Below are 21,880 nucleotides of genomic sequence, written 5' to 3' on the forward strand. Positions count from 1 at the left end.
AGCAAGAAGAAAAAAGAATCCAAGAAAATAAGGATAGTTTAAGGAGCCTCTGGTACAACTTCAAGTGTATCAACATTCACATCAAGGGGATGCTGGAAGGAGGAGAGACAAAGCAAGAAATCAGAAACCCATTTGAAAAAATAATGACAGAAAACTTCCCTAACTTGGTGAAGCAAATAGACATACAAGTCCAGGAACCAAAGAAAATCCCAAACAAGATGAATCCAAAGAGTTCCACTCCAAGACACCTCAAAATTACAATGTCAAAGTTAAAGACAAAGAGAGAATCTCAAAAGCAGCAAGAAAAAAGCAGTTAGTTACCTATAATGGCCTATAAGGGAGCACCCATAAGACTGTCAGATGATTTCTCAAAAGAAACTTTGCCGGCTAGAAGGGATTGGCAAGAAATATTCACAATGAGGAAAAGGACTTACAACCAAGATTACTCTATCCAGCAAAGCTATCATTTAGAATGCAAGGGCAGATAAAGTGCTTCCCAGACAACGTAAAGCTGAAGGACTTCATCATCACTAAGCCCTTATTATATAAAATGTTAAAGGGTCTTCTTTAAGAAGAAGAAGATCAAAAATATGAACAACAAAATGGCAACAAATACATATCAACAATTGAATCTAAAAAACAAAATAAACAAGTAGAACAGAAACAGAATTAGGGATTAAGAAGTACCAATCGGTAGTTACCAAACAGTCATGAGGATGTAAAGTAGAGCATAGGACATAGAGTAGCCAAAGAACACATATGCATGACCCACAGACATGGACAATGGTGTGGGAATTGCCTGAGAGAGTGGTGGAGGGCCTGGGTGGAGGGGGACAAAGGGAGAAAAACTGGGACAACTGTAATAGCATAATAAATAAAATAAAATTTATAAAAAACAGTTAACTGTTTAAACAAAAATAACAACAATATATTTTGAGATTTATGACATATATAAAAGTAAAAGGTATAACAAAAATACTATAAGGCCAGGCAGGGAGAAATGGAAGTGATACTTTTGTACTGCTCCTATATTGTACATGAAGTATATATCATTTGAAGGTAAACTGTGACAACTTAAGTGTGTTCTAGAACCCCTAAAGCAAACTATAAAATAGCTAATAAGCCAGAGAATTGAATCATAAAACCACTCAATTAATCCAAAAGGAAGCAGGACAAAAAGGGGAGAAGGCAATGAGAAGAAAATCCTTAGCAGAAAGAGCCAGGAAGGAATGAAAAACAAATTAATGTCCTGTATTTAGCACTTTAGATCAGTTTTTTCATATAGTACATAAAAAGGAGTATATATTTTCAACTAATTGAGTAGCAAACTAATTCAATCCTGGTGTTGATGACTGTCAGAGGTCTTGTTTAAACAAAATAAAACAAAAAGATGTTTGTATTTTGATGGCTAGCTAAAGCCTCTTTGCAAGCATCATTAGAAAAAGGTTAGAAATAGTTCACTTGATATTGATTTTTTTTTTTCAAAAAAGCCCACAAAAGCATTTTACTCAGTAGACTTAGGAAAAGAAAATTAACTTTTGTCTATATTATCAAAAAGCATATAGTACCTATAAAAAAGGCAAAACTCCACCTTTTAAATCATTTCCTTTTTTAATTGAACTCAGAAACTTATTAAAAATTATGTGAATATCACAAAGCTATACCCCATTGTTGCCATTTTACAAAAGTCACTTCCGGGCCTAAAGTCATGGAGAACAACCACTGAATAAAGCAGTCTCTACTATTTGTTCACTGTGGGGCACAATGTGACCTATTCTGGGCCCTCCGTTCACCAAATATTCTAGATATCATTCCAAATGTTGCTCAGAGGACACTCCGAGCAGTGTGATGAGAGCTCCTTCTTCACAGTACTCTGGGGATGCTAAATGGATAAACTGTTAACTCCTAACTGATGCAGGAGACTCAAAAGAGCAATGAACATCAAAACAGCAGCAGATATAGGACACAAGGCCACTCAATAGACAGAAGGTTCAAGGCAAACGGTAAGGGACCAGCAATTACCATAACCAATGGAACACACCCCTCCTATCTTTATTCAAAGTTCTATTAACCAAGGTGATGAGTCATCAGCTCAAGTCTTGTTTTAACCACAAGCTGACTCTTCCTGTTCCTCACCCAACAATACCTCATCCACAGAATCTGAATTTAAATCATAAACCTCCACTGTGTACACCACATCTAGTTTAGCAGATATAGCTTAGCTATACTCCCACAGACCATGCTCTTCCTCACCTGAAGTATCATCCTCTTCAAACTGCTTGCTCTGTGCTCCACAGGCACAAGCTGACTGCTCTTCCTGTTCACTGCCACCAGTGAACAAACCACCCATGGTGCCTAGCACATATTATGTATGGATTAAGTACGTAACAAATGATTAAAGGGAATCTTGCCTAGAAGAGCAGTCACAAAATATTTACAGACAAAGAAACAGAAACCAGATTCTAAGCTCTCAAATCACTAAAGAGTAAAGAGCTAACATCCATAAGTTTTTTTCTGGAAACTAAGGGAAGGAGCAACAAGAATGGATGCGAGAGGATACAGGGTGGGCAAAAGCAGGGTTACAGCTGTGAGTACACGAGTTTATTCTCCTATTATTATTTATTACTTAGTTGTCCCACCCTGTATGTACCACATACAGAGAGAGAACAGAGATTCTCTAGTATGCCAACTTCAAACAGAAAAGGCCCTAGAATTTAAGGTATGCCCTAGCAGGTGAATGAATATACTCTATAAATTGTATGTGACTTGAATGTACATCCTCAACCTCAGGCAATACTCACTGACTAACTTGAGATACCCAATTAATTTTATTTCCCTTAGGTAATATCAGTCTTGAATTGAGATCTCAAAACTAAACAGTCATAAAAGTACACAGCAATTATTCATAAAGAGGGTCCAGAAAAACTGATCAACCGAAGGGTTTTGGTCATCAACAGTATTGTGTTATTATCATAGCTGGTAAGAATGAAAGCTCTAAGTACAAGAATTTTCAAAAGGTATACCCTTATTAAATTTAATTAGATATGAATGCAGTAAAGTCCCTAATAAAAGATATCATAAATGTACTTTAGAATAAAAGGTAAGAAAAATACTCTGAAAGGTACACTTGAAGCAAATCAAATGAATAATTGTACTCCCCCAAATACAACATAACAAATCATTTAACTTGGTATACATCCTTCCAACCAAAGAAAACAAATTTTGTCTTTCCTTTTAAATCCTGGTGAGTGAAGAGCTTCTGCTAGCGATAAAAGAAAACTCCAGTCTTTAGCATCATGTGGCGAAAGGCTGGGTATTAAAACAATGGAATTACCCCAAAAAAGCGTGAGAAGGAAAAACTGGTTTGGCCTAGTTCCTGATACTAATGGCCTCACTGAGAGTAATCAGTTTGTCTTCACAGGGATAAGAAACTATATTCACTTAAAAATAAATGACTTAAACTCACAGTAATGAGTAACAGTGAGAATGGGGAAGGTAAAGTCTTCAAGGAAGCACAGACAAGGCAGCAGCAGGGTCACAGAACCAGAAGGCATTTGGTTATACTGATGAGAAACGGGAAGAGCCAGGCAGATCGATTTCCACTCTTTCTCCTTCTATATACAACTCCAAGGCACATTCCCATCGGGCAGCTCTCCTGCCCAAGGTAGGGATGCCAGGCCGCAGTACCCACTGAATGTGTTATTCACAATAGCCAGAAACTAGGAACAACCGCAACACCCACCAACTGATGAACTGGCAGAACATAGCTGCACATCCATACTCTAGAAAACTGTTCAGCAATAAAAAAAGTAACAAGCTACCACACTCAGCAGTACAATGAACCTCAAAAACATGATATAAAGTAAAATGTTCAAAAGAGGCAAATTTAGCCCTGACAGCTGTGACTCAGTTGGATGGGCGTCATTCCACAAACAGAAAGGTCACAGATTCAATTCCCAGTCAGGGCGCATGCCTAGGTTGCAGGTTTGGTCCCCAGAAGAAGCAACTAATTGATATTGCTCTCTCACATGGATGTTTCTCTCTTTCTCTTTCTCCCTCTCATCCCCTGTCTCTAAAAATAAATAAATAAAATTTTTTTTCTTAAGGCAAATTTATAAAGACAGGATTAGTGGTTGTAGGTCTGGATTCAAACAGGGATTAACTGTGAATGAGTATGAGGATCTTGTTAAAGTGATGAAAGAGCTCTAACACTGATTTGGGGTGATAGCTGTATCATTCAGTAAATTTGCTAAAAATCACTGAAATGTAAGCTTGAAATGAGTGAAATTCATGATACATAAACTATACCTCCATAAAGGTATTTAAGAAACAAATAAACAAACAAACAAACAAACAAAACCCTGCTGAAGACATTTCTAAATCTCTTGAAGAGATTCAGAGGAGCAGCAAGCCTAGTCATAGCACTGCTCTGCAACCTGCCTCACTCTCCCTGACCCCTCACCCTCATCTCCCTGTGCTTGCAGCTTCCAAAGTATTTCAGCATAGAAGTCAAGCACTAAGGCACTGCTTTATTTCTGTTTTTGCTGTGGTTGTTTTTGTTAGTTACTGATCTGGATGAAAAGTAACAAACACCTGAGCAAAACTAAAAAAGTGTAAAATCAAAGATAAGACTCCTAGTTAACTTCTAGGCTGATGAACCTAATCACAGAAGTCATAGGGGTTAATCCCCATAAAAATAATTATAAGGTAAACAGAAGAATAAAGAAATAAAGGGGAAGAACTGACAGAAGAGATGATTTCTAACAAGTTTTGACAACTAAAAAAACAGCTGGAGCAGTAATTTATTTAGCAAAGAAGAAAACCTTACAACCTAGGTGCATACTGGGAAGGGTACCAAATGTGGGGCAATCTGCCCCATAGAACCCTGAGAAGATCTTCATTTGGAAGCAACTGACAGCAAGTGACACATCTTCAAGCTAAAATCAGGAGAATTGATATTTAGTGACTGAATGTCTCAGGTTCCCTGTCACTACCTCATACAGTTTTGGTGACTATCCCACATCACTCCACACCCACAAGAACCCAGAGGTTTATTCCCTGAAGAAATTGAAGGAGAAATCCTCCAGATGAGAGGACATGAGGCAAAGTGGTGGAACACAGGATTGAAAAGTTAACATATTACACTGTAGGCTCTCCAGGCTCCCTTCTCTGCCATGAATCCCAGAACTCCAATAAACAGATGTAGAATCCCTAGGCAGGAAAAGCCCCTGAGTATAATTCTCGGAGAAACTGACAGCAAAGAAAAGGGGTTCCCAATCTATGATAATGTACTGATCCCCACCTGTCCTCCCTACACTGAAGTACCTACCACTCATCAACAACCTCCTGCTCTAGTACACTGAGCCTGCAATTCATTTCTAGTGCCTTACTTTTAAATATAAGCAGACTCATGAATCTCCAGGCATTTAAGAAAAATCTTCAGCATTAAAAACAAAGACCAAAATAAACAAGAAAAATGAAATCGGGGAGAAAGAGGGAAAAAAATACAGGAACACAAGAAAACCAACCAAAAAGAAAAACTATACCGAATATACTCAGAGATAAGATATATACATGAAAGAATAGATGCGATTTTTTTTTAAGTGTTGCTCTAAATTAAAAATGTGACAGTCAAAAATTCAATAAAAATATTGAAATGTAAAGTCAGAAACATCTCATTATAGCAGAGCAAAAAGACAAAAAAATACATAACAGTAGAGGAAAATATAGGAAAAAAAATTAAGAAGTGATTAATAGGACTTACAGAAAAAGAAAGCAAAGAAAATGGAGGGGAGGACAAAAAAATTTCCCAGAATAAAAAGGCATCTCCAGATTTTAAAAAAATTAACCAAGTACTTAGAACAGTAAACGACAACGAGGACACTCACAAACTCTAATACCAAGAATAAAGAAAATATCCTAAAAGCTTCCCAAAAGAAGTTTAAAACAGGTCACACTCAAACAACAGAGCAATATATTCAAAATTCCAAAGGAAAAAGATACTCAAGGTAGAACACTGTCCACCATACATAGCTAACATGCAAATTCCATATAAGGGAATAATAAAGATATTTTCAGTCATCCAAGGACTTGAAACCTTTACAACCCTTGCACCTTTTTTTATAAGGCTACTGGAGGATGTGCTTCAGGAAGATAAGGTAGCAAACCAAAAAAGTAGACTGTAGTTTCCAGGAAACAGTTGTTTCAGGTAGCACTAGAGAGCAACTATACCTGGCCAGGGAGGAGATACCTCTAGGGAGAAAAAAGTTGCATCAATAAGTTATCTGAAACACTAAATCATCTGACTTATTTAAGCATTTGGAAAAATTGTTGATAAATACTTAACATTGCCAGGCATTTGGTATTTTTTAGAGCACTTCAGGTGAATATAATGATAGGTAAGACAATACAAGGGGGAAGAAGTCTTTAAAAAAAGAAATTAATCATATTAGACCACTTGTCTCAGAGATAAATGTTATTTACAGTTATAATAATACAATTATCACTTTAATTCAAAATTATGATAGACTTATTTAAGGAAGGAGGTGAATATAAGAGCTAAATATTCACCTACTGTAGAACTACATTCATAGTTCAACAACTACACTGTTAAAAGAAGTCAAATAAGTATATAAAACTGATAAATCAAGAAACAGCCACATATGCACATAATTTAGAAATATGGCAGTATATTTCAGATGAAGCACCTAAAAGCACTGAAAGCAGATTCCTCTTGGAAATAGGATACCTACTCCAAGTTCTGACATGAGAATTTTAGTCACTAGATTGTAACTATGTGTATTCATAAGTTCGATAAGTTTTCTAAGGCCCTGCTTACCATATAATGAAAATAAAGTTTTTAGCTCATAATATAAATGTGTTTCTTTTTTCTTTTAACTATTTAAATTTAATAGAATAATTTGTCAATATTTGGTTATACTTGAGATAGTTACAATGCCCCAGAGATCAAAGGCAAATCAAACACAGAGCTGTCAGCAGCATGTGCTCACCCCCCACTTTTCCAGGCTGGGAGAACACCTGCTGGGGGTAGACAATGGCCCTCAATTCGCCAGCTTGCCAATGCAACAAATCTACCCAAGAGCCTACTAAGACCCCTGGCAGAATCAATCCTGCCAGTTCAGTATTTTCCCAGAAATTGAGAATAACTGTAAAAACTTTTATAGCTATTTGACAGGATAACATTATGTCCTTTGATTTTAATTTTTTTAAAAATGATTGAGGCTTGTATTTTGTATGTCTACTTTTTTATTTCACTTTTTAGTTATTTGTACTTTGTATTACAGCACAGAGAAGCCCTGTGGAGGCTCAAACACGCATTGAAATCTGAGCCAGCTACACACGCTGGTGTCTGCTGTGTCTGAGTACAAGTGTGCTCCGTGGAGGGTCTCAGGAACCAAAAACATTACAGGATGTATAGTTAATATTACATATTTGGTATTTTTCATCCAGTCCATCCCCCTGCTTCCTTCATCACGCAGGACAGGGCTCAGCCCAGGTAGCAGCACCGTAAGCACTATCAGTTGTTAATGGTTTTACATCTTGTCTCCCCAACTTAGTTCTAAGTTTCTCATAACGCTACACAGATATGAGAGTGTCTAGAATCCAGTTTTAAAAACCTGGTAAGTCCTAAAACTTATCATTGTCCTTCCTTTTGAAATTCTTTTAGAAGAAAGTGCCTCCCAACTCAGTGCCTCCCAACACATCACTTATCTTCTGAATAATGCCAGAAGGCTTTTATTACTGAACCAGGTTCATAACAGAATATCATTATTCTGTCTGGTGAACAGTCATAAAATATTATAAAACCTAAGAACATTTAGCTGCTGTGCTGGTCACTGGTAATATAGCATCACCCTGCCTTCTCCATTCTCTTCCTCACCAGCCCTTCATATCTCAAAAAAGTTTATCCTGATTCAATTCTTGCATTATCATTTTAGGGAAAAACAAAACAAAACAAAACAACTGTCAACCAATGCTCTAAAACTTAAATTAGTATTTGGCAATCTCTACCCCCTGAAAATCAAGTAACTGGTCCCAAATTAAATAGTAAATATATCTTAATATTTTTAACACTGGTAATTCCAACCAGTATTATAAGAAACCCACTTGAATTTGTAAAAAATGTTTTATAGTAAACATTCAAAGCAATTTACTTGCAAGTACTTTACACGATTACCTGTGATCCACTAACTATAGATGTATCTACTTAAGAAAGAAACAAAGCTTTAAAAAGGTAAGGTAGTAGTAACCTAAAATTGTTTCAACCATTAAAAATTCTCAGTAAGTAGTGTTTGATTTTGAGAATTTCCTGTGAAGTCCTTGACTCTAATACAGTCAACTAACTGTCCAGCAGTCTGCACTTCCGTATACTTTACTTCAATGCCCAGAATAGACCTGTACACAAGATGGGGAGTGGGCCTTCCAGTGTATCTATTACATATCAGTGCTGCTCTCTGGTCAACAGTTCTGCTTCAGTATCTGAACCACCTCGGTCTGAAGGCAATATACTTGTGTAATTATGTCAATATCCTACTGCTGTCTGCAAACTTTCTTAAATGATTAGAATATAGAAAAATGAAAGCACGGATACTAATAAGAAGCACAGCTATCACAAACAGTACAACTGAGAGATGGAAAATGTCTGATGCTCTAAGAATAGGCTAGTCCTTGGCTCAAGCAGTTGTTCACAACCAGATGACCAAGCATTTACTAATAAAGCAAAGAAACAAAATAAAAGACCACGTATGGCATTCATGTGTCAAAGTATCCATCTCTAGGTTAAAATGTACTTAGCTTATAATAGTTTTAGTTCCCTGGGAATTAAACTCCTTCCATGATGATTCCTTGGCTTAGCACACCTGTACAGGGATGCATTATTTCAAAAGTAGGATACATTATTTCAAAAACACAATTGCTCTTCCAGAATCAGTCCACGAAAATCTACAAACGCATAACACCGCACCAAAAGTGCCCCTAGATAGTATTTTTGGATTATGTCAGCATGTAGAAATACACATATATCCAATATTGGTTAAGAAAAAAGTCAAGATACAAGTTTACAGCTCTGCAAATGAACTTCTATTTATCATAAAGTTTCAAGCAATAAGAACTAAAAACTCATCACCTGGTGGTTAGATGTTCCTGATTTAGTTTAGTTCCAAAACAGTTTTGGAAGTTTAGGAATGATATTTCTTAAGAGCTACATACCAACACATGTTCAGCAGAACTGGCTTTCTCCCCCCTTACCCAGGTCCAGAAACCTTCCAGCATGAAGAACGCTGTCTCAGAACAAGCTTGTACATGCCACTCAGCACAGACCAACCTTCCTCCTAATAAAAGCATCTACTTCTACAAAATTTGTTTTGACCCACTGGGCAAAACATCTCCAGCTGAGAACAAGAGATGTTACACCTACAACATAACATTTAACCCTTTGAGTGCCATGTGTAATTGCTAAAATTCATGTGAGAAATGCCAGGCTATTTTGCTAAGAAATGCAGAGTTTATTAAAAATGTCTATAAAGACATTATTATTCATAATTGGCTGAAAATTTCACAACACATAGTAAATACACTCTTCTTTTGTAAGCAGTGTTCTTTACGCAATTTAGCAAAAAATTTATTGCATTAAAATTATTTTATTATAACATTTTAGAAAAAATAAATTATTTCCTTCAATATGGCTTTTGAAGTATAATATATGGCATAATATAAAACCTATGATTATAACTTGAAAAAACACATAGCAACATGGATAACAAGCAAGAAGTACTGCATAAATCTTTGAAAAAAAAACTTCATAACACACATAAAAATGAACACAAACGGCATTCACATTAGAGACAAATATCAATAATATCAACAGTGAAAAACAGTTTATAAACAAAATGCTAATGCTATACCGTGAAGCAATGAAAATATCCATTAGCAAAAGCTTCCTTATCATGCACATTGCATAGTTTCAACGATTATTGAAAAGATAAATGAAATTAAAAGGACCGTTTAAAATGCAAGTAAAAATTATAACAGAATATGTATTTGAACAAGCATAAAAATTCAAAATTTGGATCAACATGAGAAAAAGTTATATCAATTTATAACCTAAGGTACACAAAAAGAGAACAAAACATAACATACAAATTATTCCATTGTCATTTACATTTATAGCCATTGAAAAGAGTCACTGGGAGCAGTGCTGGCACTTTTGGGAAAATCTGTCAGCGCTGCTCACAGCAACGTTTGCACTTAAAGGGTTAAAGAACCCCTCACAATAGCTTAAGTGCTCGCTTCAAAACAAAGACTAACAGTTTTAAAAGCTACATAATTTATAGGGCACTTTTTTGGTGAGCAATGTAAAGTGTTTTTAGCATTTTCACAAATCCCAAGGCTCCTTCTAATCCAGTAGGCAAGCAGTGCACCCATTTAAAGGGCTATACCAAAGCCTGTAAAAAATGAGTGAATTCCCCACGTTCAATGGAGCCCAAGAATCCATGCCAACACTCTTGCTCTCTACCACCACTGCTACCACCTTTCACCTTCTCTCTTCTGGACTGCTGCCCTAGGATAACTACCTTTCCTGTTTCTTCCCAAAACATCATCTGATCAAATCTCGTACTCCTAGGGAGCTGTAACCCTGGCAAATTTTCAATGGCTCCTCAATGGTCAAAGAATGATTGATTTCCCTCCTCAGATCATGCGCGAATAACCTCTCCCTGAGATGCCCACTGCTCCCTGAACCTCCTGCCATTTCCAAAGGTCACCCTTCTGCCACACACACAGGATGAGGCAGGGTCAAGAGGCTCAATCTCTCCTGGGAGTAAGCTCTGACTCCAGACACTGCACCCACTGAGTTCTAAACTTCCAAACTTCCTTTCTCACTCTCCATACAACCTTCCTCTCCAAATGCAGGATTTTCTTTCTCCACGTCAAGACATATTGGAACACTAGCCACTGAATGCTCACAAAATAAAAAATAACAGAAGTTACCCCAAGAAAAAATAAATGGTCAAATTATTAAAAATAATAAAACCAATGTAACAAAAAGGAATTTTGATTTATTATCTTTGGCTTTTATTTTTCAAGTTATCACCTTCCCCCCCCCTTTTTTTATAATTCATTTATTTGTTTGTTTATTTATTTATTTTCAGAGAGAGGGGAAAGGAGAAAGAGAGGGAGAGAACTATCACCGTGTGTTTGCCTCTCACTCGCCCCCCCAACTGGGGACCTGACATACAACCTAGTCATGTGCCCTGACTGGGAATCAAACCAGCGACACTTGGTTCACAGGCCAACGCTCAATCCACTGAGCCACAGCAGCCAGGCCTTCACCTTCCCCATTTGATGAAAATAATTAAAATTCTCTACATTTATTCAACATGCACAAGATCATCCTATATGTGGTATTATGAATAAAACCTTGTAAACAGAAACTTAATTTATATGAATATTCTTCTCTATGAGTCCTCAAAAACCTAAGGCAAAAAATTAATTTCCTTTTTTAAAGATAAAAGTATATACTGTTCAATTATACCCAGACTATTTACTATATTTTTTCAGAGATAGAGGAAATTATAAACTATCAAACTATCCTCAAAAAAAGCCATTTTCAACTTCCGGCCAAGATGGAGGCCTAGACAGACACGCTGCATCTCCCTCCACAACTAAGAAGGAATACAACTATCTCAAAACAAGAGACAACCAGAAGTTTCAGAAAATCAAGCTGCATGGAAGTCCAACAAACAAAGATATAAAGAAGAAATACTCATCCAGACAGGTAGGAGCAGCGGAGCCGGGGCGGAGAGGACACGGTGTGGTGGTGGCAGCAGCGGTAGCAGTGGCGACAGCGGCAGCAGCGGTAGGACAGCAGAAAACACAGTCACACATTTTAAAAAGTCGAGAGGGACACCTGAGGAGCATTTCCAGCCCAGACCAGACCATGCAGCTCATGGTCCCAGTGCCAAGGAAAATCAATCCTCATTGCTTCTGACTATGCAAACCAGTGGGGGTTGGGATGGAGGAAGAAACTCAGGAGAAGCTGCTTTTTTAAAAGTTCCTCAGGGTCACAGAACGTCCACCCACCCACCCACTATGGGAACAACAGCCAGAGAGGTGCCAGTCCCATACGGATGTGGGAGAAGTGCCCGGAAAAGGAACAAGCGACATTGTTTCCTCTCAGACCCCTTCCCCGTATACAGCACCACAACGTGGTGAAACGGGTCACTCGTACTGACGAATATCTAAGGCTCCACTCCTTACAACATAACAGGAGCGACAGCTCTACCTAAGACACAGAGGCAAACAAACACAGGAGTCTATCAAGATGAGGAAGACAGAGAAATATGGCCCAAAAGAGGGAACGAATCAAGGTTCCAGTGGGAGAACTAAGCGATGAGGAGATAGCCAATCTTACAGACACAGAGTTCAAAACACTGGTGATAAAGATGCTCACAGGCTTGACAGATACGCTTGAGTATAGAAAACACATAAGGGAAGAAGTGAAGGCTATGCTAAATGAAACAAAGGATAATCCACACAAAACCAATGGTGAAGGAAAGGAAACCGGGGTTCAAATCAATGATTTGGAACATAAGGAAGAAATAAACAGTCGACCAGTACAAAATGAGGAAACAAGAATTTTTTAAAATGAGGACAGGCTTAGGAACCTCAGGGACAACTTTAAACTTGCCAACATCCGAATCACAGGGGTGCCAGAAGAAGAGGAAGAGCCAGAAATTGAAAGCTTATGTGAAAAAATAATGAAGGAAAACTTCCCAAATTTGGTGAAGGAAATAGACATACAAGTCCAGGAAGCAGAGTCCCAAACAAGCTAGACCCAAAGAGGACCACACCAAGACACATCATCATTAAAATGCCAAAGGTGAAAGATAAAGAGAATCTTAAAATCAGCAAGAGAACAGAAGAGAGTTACCTACAAAGGGGTGCCTATAAGACTGTCAGCTGATTTCTCAAAGAAAATTTGCAGGCAAGAAGGAACTGGCGAGAAGTATTAAAGGTGATGAAAAGCAAGGACTTACAACCAAGATTACTCTATCCAGCAAAGCTATCATTTAGAATGGAGGGGCAGATAAAGTGCTTCCCAGACAAGGTAAAGCTAAAGGAGTTCATCATCACCAAGCCATTATTATATGAAATGTCAAAGAGACTTACTTAAGAAAAAGAACATCAAAACTATGAACACTAAAATGACAACAAACTCACAACTATCAACTGAATCTAAAAATAAAAACAAACTCCAACTAAGCAAACCAGAATAGGAACAGAAACATAGGTATGGGGAGCATTTGGAGGGTTATCAGTTGGGAAGGGGGAGGTGGGAGAAATGGGGAAATGGTGCAGGGATTAAGAAGCATAATTGGTTGATACAAAATAGACAGGGGGGAGTTAAGAATAATATAGGAAAGGGTGAAGCCAAAGAACTTATACACATGACCCATGGACATAAACTAAGGGGGGTGGGATTGCTAGAGAGAAGGGGAGTTACTGGGCAGAGGGGAGCAAAAGGAAAAAATAATTGGGACTACTGTAACAACAGAATCAATAAAATATACTTTTAAAAAAAGCCATTTTCACAAAACATCAAAACTCAAATAACTGTTAATTCACTTCACATACAGCCTTCTCAAAATAAGCAACTATTATCAATATAAAATGAAAAGTTCATAGAAAAAAATGAAAAAAGAAAAACTTAACCAAGTATTGGGACTACAGGTTGTTCAGGTTACAAGGGTTTTACTTGGAATTGCTTTAAGAAAAAAAAAAGCTTCTTTATAAATAATTAGTCACAAATACTTTTCAAACTCTGCCACTATCTAATCCCAAAACCTCCATCTGTAAAGTCCTAAATAAACTCCTATGCATAATAGATGGTTCTAGAAATGGCACATTTGAAGGGAGAAGAAAACGGAGATGTTAACTGTTTCTGCTATCTTCACCATCACTAAGATTTAAACTTCCCAGTTCATAAATAATAAAGAACTTCTTGTAGCAATCAGAAAAATGTTAACACTGAATATTTGATGCTAAGGCATTAATTTTTTTAGGTGTGAAAATAGGATAGTGATTATCTAAAAAAAAAAAAAAAGATAAGTACTTAAGTGTTTACGGGTCAAATAGTTGAGATAATGGAGGGGAGGAAGATCACAGATACCATATTAGTCATGTGCTGGTAACTGTTAAATTTGAGTGAGTAATCTATTCTCTCCCCTTGCATATGTTGAAATTTTCCAAAATAATAAAATAGAACTGCTGGTGAACAAAATCTCAGGCAGTATTTTGTTCATGACTGATGCAGCTTTTGCACAGATTTCTTAATTCCTTTGTTTTGCATTATTTGAGAATTTCTCCTCAACTGTACAAACTTTTGTAGTCAGAGAGCTGTGTCACTGCCAGTATCCCAAATACTTCCCAAATGCAGGGCTCAGCAAATCTATTTCAAAAGTTTGGAGAAAAGGGGGATGGAACCAAAGAGGAAACAAGGAGCAGTAAAAACTTAACAATGAACCTGTTACCATGAAGAACTCCCACCTCTTAAAACCAATTAATACATATGCAGGTTTCATTCTTTCTTTTTCTTATGGTTTAAAAACATACTGTTGGCTTCTGGTTTACTTCACTGCCCTTCATATCCATGCGGACCCCCGGAGATACAAACAATCCAACCACTGTGTAACCGGGTCAAAAACAAGCTTTGGCTAACTCGCTTGGAAGAGTACGCTCACCACTTAGATTTGGCCTGAAAAACTGGGTTAGAAAAAAATGCTGCTTAAACAAAAACTAGGGCTAGGAAGAATGTGTTTAAGCCAGTTACCAGGCCACTCAGTGAGTTGCAACACAATCTTTTCCAAAAATTTTCCAAAGGCTTCCAAATTCAGTTGAGCCCAGAAGGCTGGTTTAACAGATTTTTCAAATTCAAAAATCTGACCTCAACAGTTAAAACAACAAAACACAAGCTAATTTACTTGGGATAACCTACAACTTCAGACCATACACCAGTATACAGCCCAGGCCAGGAAAAGTTGGGGCTGGAGAGAGGCATTCTAAGGGACAGATAAACCCTACTCATAAAGCGGAAGACAAACAATAGGATCTACACTTAATCTGGCCTAAGAAAATGTCTACAGTCAGCTTCCAAACCACCCCCCCCCCAATTTTTAATGAAACAATGACAATTCTTCGTGGTAAACCACAAAGCCCTGCTTCTATCCCAACCTTGCACCCACTCTTAACAGCTGGAAAATACCCCCAGTGCAGATAACTTTCAGAAAACGTTTGGTAGTAAGAAACAAATCATGACATGGAGAATTTAACATTGTGTTTCAAATATTCAAGGCCTGTGCCTCCATTACCTACGGCTCTTTCATAACCTCTCGAATGTGCACTGGATAAAATGAACAGCACTGATAATCACATCAGGTGTCAGCTACTCAGGGCAGACTCATAGTCTCCAGATTTGTTAGTCCCATTTGCGGCTGGGCGGGGGCGGGGCGGGGCGGGGCAGGGGGCGGTCGGAGTGTTAGGAAAAGGGAGAAAGGCCTGGGCTAGCTGTGAAAGCTGGGCATCCTCTTTACTGCTCCTTCTCCCTCGGTTCTGTTTCAATTACAACACCTGTCAAACAGGTTATTCCTGGAATTCAGATTTTATAATCCTCACACTGCAATTCCTCCTGCTCCTGTTGCCCAAACACATGCCCCTCCCCTTCCTTCCCAAAATATGTATCCATCAGTAGAATGTATGATAGTTATAAAGTGTCACAAACTCTGCACCCTGAGCCCTTGGCAAGCATTCAAAAGAGGAAACGGTGACAATTTTCAAGAAGATCAAGGCAGTGGCTTAGGATAATCATAGACAAAGCCTGTCTATTCTGAATTTTAATTAACATACACAGTAAGAAGGCCAGATTTGGGAAGAACAAAAAATAAATAAATAAAGGCTGTCTTATGGGAAAAAAAAAAAAAAAAAGTCCTCGCATTTTAATATAGTGCATGCCTAAGAGTGTAGCTTATTTCCTTATCTCAAAGCCAGGAAACGAGGTCTTTTAAGGCCAGTCTGGATATAAGCTATGTTTAAAAACAGAGGGCCTGCAAGAAGCAGCCCCTTTCCCAACTTTGGCCAAGCGGCGTGGCCTGCGGTCAGCAGCGTGTTTACCACCAGTTTGGTCCCCGACAAGAAGTTTCAACAAGCCACGGGAAACAAAGAAGGTGCCTCACACCGACCTTATAGACTTGTCCGTAGGTGCCATTTCCAACCACTTCCACCAGCTCAAAAATCCCAGCAGGATCCTAGACAAGAAGGAGAAAAGGGTTATCTTCTGAAAGCAGCACACAATAAATAGATAAAACGGGACGGCTGGAGAGAAAGGGCGGCTTCAACGAGGTGGGTTCCGCCAGCGCGGTCGCCCAGAGCCAAGGGTAGGGTGCGGTCGCGGGGGCGGCGGTGGTGGGTCGCGCCCCAACCCCGCACACGCGGACACGGCAGACAAAAGGGCCGCCGCACCGGCGGCGGCGCCCGAGCGCCCGACGCCCCAGGGCGCGGTCCCAGCTCCCCGCGCACCCGCGGCCGGTCCGTGGCGTCTACTCACCCGCAAAGAGGAGAGGTCGATGTCCACCAGACTTTTTGCAGGGGAGTCGTTCGCCATTTTCCCTTTTTGCCACCCAAAGCGAGTGTCAGAATGAAGACAGCGATGGCTGGGTGATCTCGTCACAGGCCGGGCGGCTGCGGGCGGAGCGTGCGCGGGGCGGCGGCGGTGCTCACACCATGGCGGCCAGCGGCGGCCCCGCGTAGCCCGGCCTCAGCCCCGCGCCCGCGCCCGCGTCTACTCACAGCCCGGAGCTGGGGGCGCCGCGCCGCCGACAGTGGAGCGAGTGCGCGCGAGGCCTGGAGACAAAGCTCCCCGGGCGGTGGGGGCGGAGCGGGGAGGAGGGCGGAGGAGACAGGCGGCGCGGGAGGAGGGGACACGAAAACATATTCCGCGGAGAGAGAAAACAGCTCCCCCTTTCCTGCGCCGGCAGGAAGGACAGGCGGAAAGGCACTCCCACCGTAGCCCCGCCTGGAGGGCGCGGGGCGCCCGCCCGCGTGGCGTGAATGTGCATCAGAGGTGCGGCCGAACAATGGCCGTAGGGGGCCCAGCAGAGCGCCTTCCCGAAGGGCCGGACACGCAGAACACGGCCTCGGCGGCCCCGGTGCGGTGCCGAGCGCAAAAGGGCGCCCTCACCTCGCGCTAATAAGCAAGGACCTAAATGCCGAAAGGCAGCGGACCCTTACCCATGTATGGGAGAGTCTGTATGCTGCTGTAGCTCTAAAGGGATGCGAAAGGGATGTACCCAAGCGGAGGAGGGTACTCACTCCCCACCCCCACTTATCCCTACCCCTTCCCGCACTACCCGGTTCTGTACCCTCAAGACCCTCAATTCTCCTTCTACATGGTTTCCTGGTCCTTTCTCTTCTTTTCCAGGCCAATCTTCTGACCTGGCTGTAGTTGGGAAATTCGCTGAGCATCCCTTGGCTGCGGGGTCCCAAAATTTGGAGTGGGAACAGTTTCCGAACAATTCCTCTAATAGTGTTGTGCTGGGTTACCTCACTCAGGTGAGTAGTTTTTGGGGTCATCAGTACTGACCCAGGTTTTGTGCCTACAGATCATTAAGGATAATAAACAGGCATCTTCCAGCAACTTTGGAAACTTGTCAGTGGTTAGGCAATTTAATTCTACTCACCAAGAATTTTTACTAGATGAAAACTTTCGATGGCTCCCTATTACCTCACAACAGGTTCTCAAACCTAAGTGCGTAGAATCACCAGCATGGATTGTAAAAGCACTGATTGCTGACCCCACCTCCAGTTTCTGATTCAGCAGGTCTGGGATAGGCCTGTGATTTGCATCTCTAACAAGTCCTGAGAGGATGCTAGCATTGCTGTTGCTGGAATCAAACTTTGAGACCAGTAGCCTCACAGATGTAAATCCAAGGCCCTTCATAATTAGGCTTCACAAAAATCACCATCATCATCATCTACCGGCTGATGCTTTGCATACAGTACTTCTGTAGGCCAGGAGTGATGCTATCCTTATTTTAGGGATGAGTAAACCAGAGTGCTGAGAGATAAGGGATGTGCCTAAATTCCTTAAAAGCGCAGCCTGGATATGGAGCAGCTCAGCCTATTCCCGAAATAAAAGTCTCTGATTCAGCCAAGTTAGTCTTTTACCCAGAATATGGTTAGCACTCTCCTGCCTCCCAGCAGTTTGGTTCCCAAGATTTTCAACTATGAGAATCCCTTCTAAGGCTAAAATACATTCAAAGACTCCTAGAATCCACTGGCTGAGAAAATTATAATAACAAGAATGTTACTATGAATTTAATAGTGCTTTAAATCATTTTGTTTCTTAATCTATCAACAGCAATGGCATTATCTGTGACTGTAAATTAAATAGTTTAGAGAGCTAGACTGATGTTCATGTGAACTTTCAGACCATATTATTAGTGATAATATATTAGTAGTGTTTATTATTCTTGACAGATAGCATGTATTGGGTCCAGACAATGTATTATTTTGTTATTTTTCACATTAACTCTAAATAATAGGTGCTCTTATTTTTCCCACTTTCCACATTAGAAAACCAATATCTAAATAAGTTAAGTGACTTGCTTGGTATGCCTAGCTGAAGCTGATGCATAAACTCTAGCCCCCACCTCACCCATCCAGGATCACAGCCTCAAGTCTAAACTTATGCTCTAAGGCCTGCCTCAGACCATTCTCTTCTCTGCCTAGGCAAATTCTCTCTATCACCTCAAGCTCAACTCAGAAACTATCTCTTGCCTCTCTTATAAGCTTTCTCTAAGTCTGTCTCCTTATGCTGCTATTTGCCGTATCATCATGGTGGCAGTTATTTCCCACTTTCAATTCAGTACCTTTTCTTGAAGTGCCTACCCTGTGCAAGGCATTGGCTTAGCCATTTTCCAAGATAGAAGGAAGATTAAAACATTTTACCCTCAGAGCTTACAATTTGATAATGGGTGCAAGATAGTTTCATAAACGGCTACAGCTAAGGCAGAACATGATAAATTCTGGCTAGACTAACAGAGATCTAATGGAAAGGATGCTGGGTTTGAGGAAAAATGAACTGGATTTCAAACTAGTTCTATTACCATTTGTGTAACCTTGCACATGTTGCTTAACTTCTAAGCCTCTGTTCCTTCTTCTGTGTACTAGATGAAGACTAGAGAAAGGAAGGACAGTTAAGAGGCCAACTCAAGAGCCCTGACCTGTGTGGCTCAGTTGGCTGGGCATCATCCTGCACAGTGAAAGGTCACCAGTTTGATTCCCAGTCAGGGTTGCAGTTTGGTTCCCATTCAGAATGCATACAAGAGGCAACCGATCAATGTTTCTCTCAAACATTGATGTTCCTCTCCCTTTTTCTCCCTCCCTCCCCTTCTCTCTAAAAATAAGTAAAATCTTTTTTAAAAAAATAAAAGAGGCCATCTCAAGAGAACAGGCAGAATAATCAGGCTCGGAGACATAAGATGTAAGAGTTCTTGGGCCAGTAGACTCCCTTAAGACTTGGGTCCTGTGTTTAGGATCCTTGTTCACATTTGGGAGGATGCTGTCATGAACAGAGGAGAGGATGAGAGTTGCTGAGTTGTGGTAGCAAAGGAAGGTTTGGTTTTGGACTCTGCAAAGTTAGTTAACTTTTCATACAGAAGTAGTGTACCCCTCCTCAGCATGCAACTCTCCTTGAGTTCCAAGGACAGGGGCATGTTCTCAATCAACAGGCACACGTTAGCTCAAACTGCTATGCAAAATACCACAAACTAGGTGGCTTAAATAACAGACATTTATTTTCTCACAGTTCTGGAGGCTGGAAGTCCAAGATTAAGGTTCAACGTGATTTGGTTTCCAGTGAGAGATCTCTTTGTGGCTTGCAGATGGGCACCTTCTGGCTGTGTCTTCACATGGGTTTTCCTGACTACTAGTACACAGAGAGAAAAAAATTCTCTCTCTCTGATCAGGGCCCCATCCTTATGACCTTATGAATTTAAACTTAATTATTTCCTTACAGGACCCAGCTCCAAACACAGCTACACTGGAGCTTAAGATTTCAACATATGGGGGGACATAAACATTTAGTCCATAAAAAGCCATGTGCAATATGTGATGCCAGGAAGTAGACTTCAGTCATGGCCTTTGTCCTCAAGAATCTATTTGAGAACACAAAATAAAACCACCCCAAAATACATTCAAGATAATAATTTGGAAAATAAATACTAATTTGGCATTTTAGGCTGAAGGAAAAAAATAAGTTAGTTGGACAAAGAATGAGAATCTGGGTGAAACTTTCAGAGAAGAATCTCTCTTTAGTTCTTTGGAAGAGGTGGTAAAAAAGAAACTTCTTTAAAATGTCAATGGTATCAGAATTCCTCAAGCAGGCATGGTTTATTGAAAATGAAGAGCAGGAATACATCAAAACTGTGAAAGGATCCAAAGGTGGTCCTGGGTCAGCAGTGAGCCCGTATCCCAGCTTCAACCCCTCCTCAGATGTTGCTGCCTTGCATAAAGTAATAACAGTTAAAGGTGTGGATGAAGCAAGCATCATTGACATTCTAACTAAGAGAAACAATGCACAGCATCAACAGATCAAAGCAGCTTACCTCCAGGAAAAAGGAAAGCCATTGGAAGACGCTCTAAAGAAAGCCCTTACAGGCCACCTCGAGGAGGTCGCTTTGGCTTTGTTAAAAACTCCAGCCCAGTTTGATGCTGATGAACTCCGTGCTGCCATGAAGGGCCTTGGAACTGATGAAGACACTCTGAATGAAATTTTGGCCTCAAGAACTAACAGAGAAATCAGAGAAATTAACAGAGTCTATAGAGAAGAATTGAAGAAAGATCTGGCTAAAGACATCACCTCGGACACCTCTGGAGATTATCAGAAGGCTCTGCTCTCTCTTGTTAAGGGTGACCGAGCTGAGGAGCTTGGCATAACTGAGGACCTGGCTGATTCAGACGCCAGGGCATTATATGAAGCAGGAGAAAGGAGAAAAGGGACAGATGTGAACGTCTTCAACACCATTCTTACCACCAGAACCTTTCCCCATCTTCGCCGAGTGTTTCAGAAGTACACCAAGTACAGCCAGCATGACATGAACAAAGTTCTGGAACTGGAGATGAAAGGTGATGTCGAGAAACGCTTCACAATAATCGTGAAGTGTGCCACGAACAAACCAATGTTCTTTGCTGAGAAGCTTCATCAGGCCATGAAGGGTGTGGGAACACGTCATAAGACATTGATCAGGATCATGGTTTCCCATTCTGAAATCGACATGAATGATATCAAAGCATGATATCAGAAGCTGTATGGTATCTCTCTCTGCCAAGCCATCCTGGATGAAACCAAAGGAGATTATGAAAAAATCCTAGTGGCTCTTTGTGGAGGACAGTAAACATTTCTTTGACGATCTCAAGATTTTTGATCAGGAGATTTTTTAAATGATGTCTTTTTATGCCATATTATAGATTTAAATAGGGAAGTTTAAAGCAGGATTAGTCTAGCTAACTAGTTTCTGAAAACTATAGCTTAGAAATCATTTTTATATCACAACTCTATATAGTAGAGATAAGTTTTAAAAAATATATATGTAACCTAAACTGTAAAATCCCATAAAAGGTTGTTCTAGTAACATTACCTGAGAAAGATGTGTATGTAACAGAAAATAAAATGATTTTACAGGAAAAAAAAAAAAAAAAGAAGAATGAGAAGCTGAAAGAATGAGGACACTGGCCACCCTGGGCTGGAGCACTCAGTTCAGAGAACCCTGAGAGAGAAATTCTGATGATTTAGAAGGGACCAGAAGAT

At 40.0% G+C, this 21,880-nt stretch overlaps 1 protein-coding gene and 1 pseudogene across 40 annotated transcripts in view; one reads left to right on the plus strand and one right to left on the minus strand.

Moving 5' to 3' along the window:
* MAP4K4 (mitogen-activated protein kinase kinase kinase kinase 4) overlaps nucleotides 1–16,992 on the minus strand; it is a 218,823-nt gene extending 201,831 nt beyond the window's left edge. For 8 of the 40 annotated variants that reach the window (XM_090281922.1, XM_090281912.1, XM_090281905.1 and 5 more), the window contains exons 1-2: nucleotides 16,619–16,986; nucleotides 16,254–16,319 (exon numbers count right to left, since the gene is read on the minus strand). In XM_090281922.1, coding sequence (XP_090138048.1) covers nucleotides 16,254–16,319; nucleotides 16,619–16,675 — 123 coding nt within the window. In that variant the 5' untranslated portion in view covers nucleotides 16,676–16,986. Of the gene's footprint in view, nucleotides 1–16,253; nucleotides 16,320–16,618 lie in introns of all 40 variants that reach the window. The other 32 variants (XM_090281897.1, XM_090281902.1, XM_090281896.1 and 29 more) reach the window with 10 other exon arrangements.
* Nucleotides 16,993–20,363: 3,371 nt separating this feature from the next.
* On the plus strand, nucleotides 20,364–21,641 carry LOC150006617 (annexin A1 pseudogene; annotated as a pseudogene).
* Nucleotides 21,642–21,880: the final 239 nt, after the last annotated feature.

This window comes from Furipterus horrens, unplaced genomic scaffold, assembly GCF_987537825.1.
Source record: "Furipterus horrens unplaced genomic scaffold, mFurHor1.1.pri manual_scaffold_6, whole genome shotgun sequence".
Lineage (NCBI taxonomy): Eukaryota > Metazoa > Chordata > Mammalia > Chiroptera > Furipteridae > Furipterus > Furipterus horrens.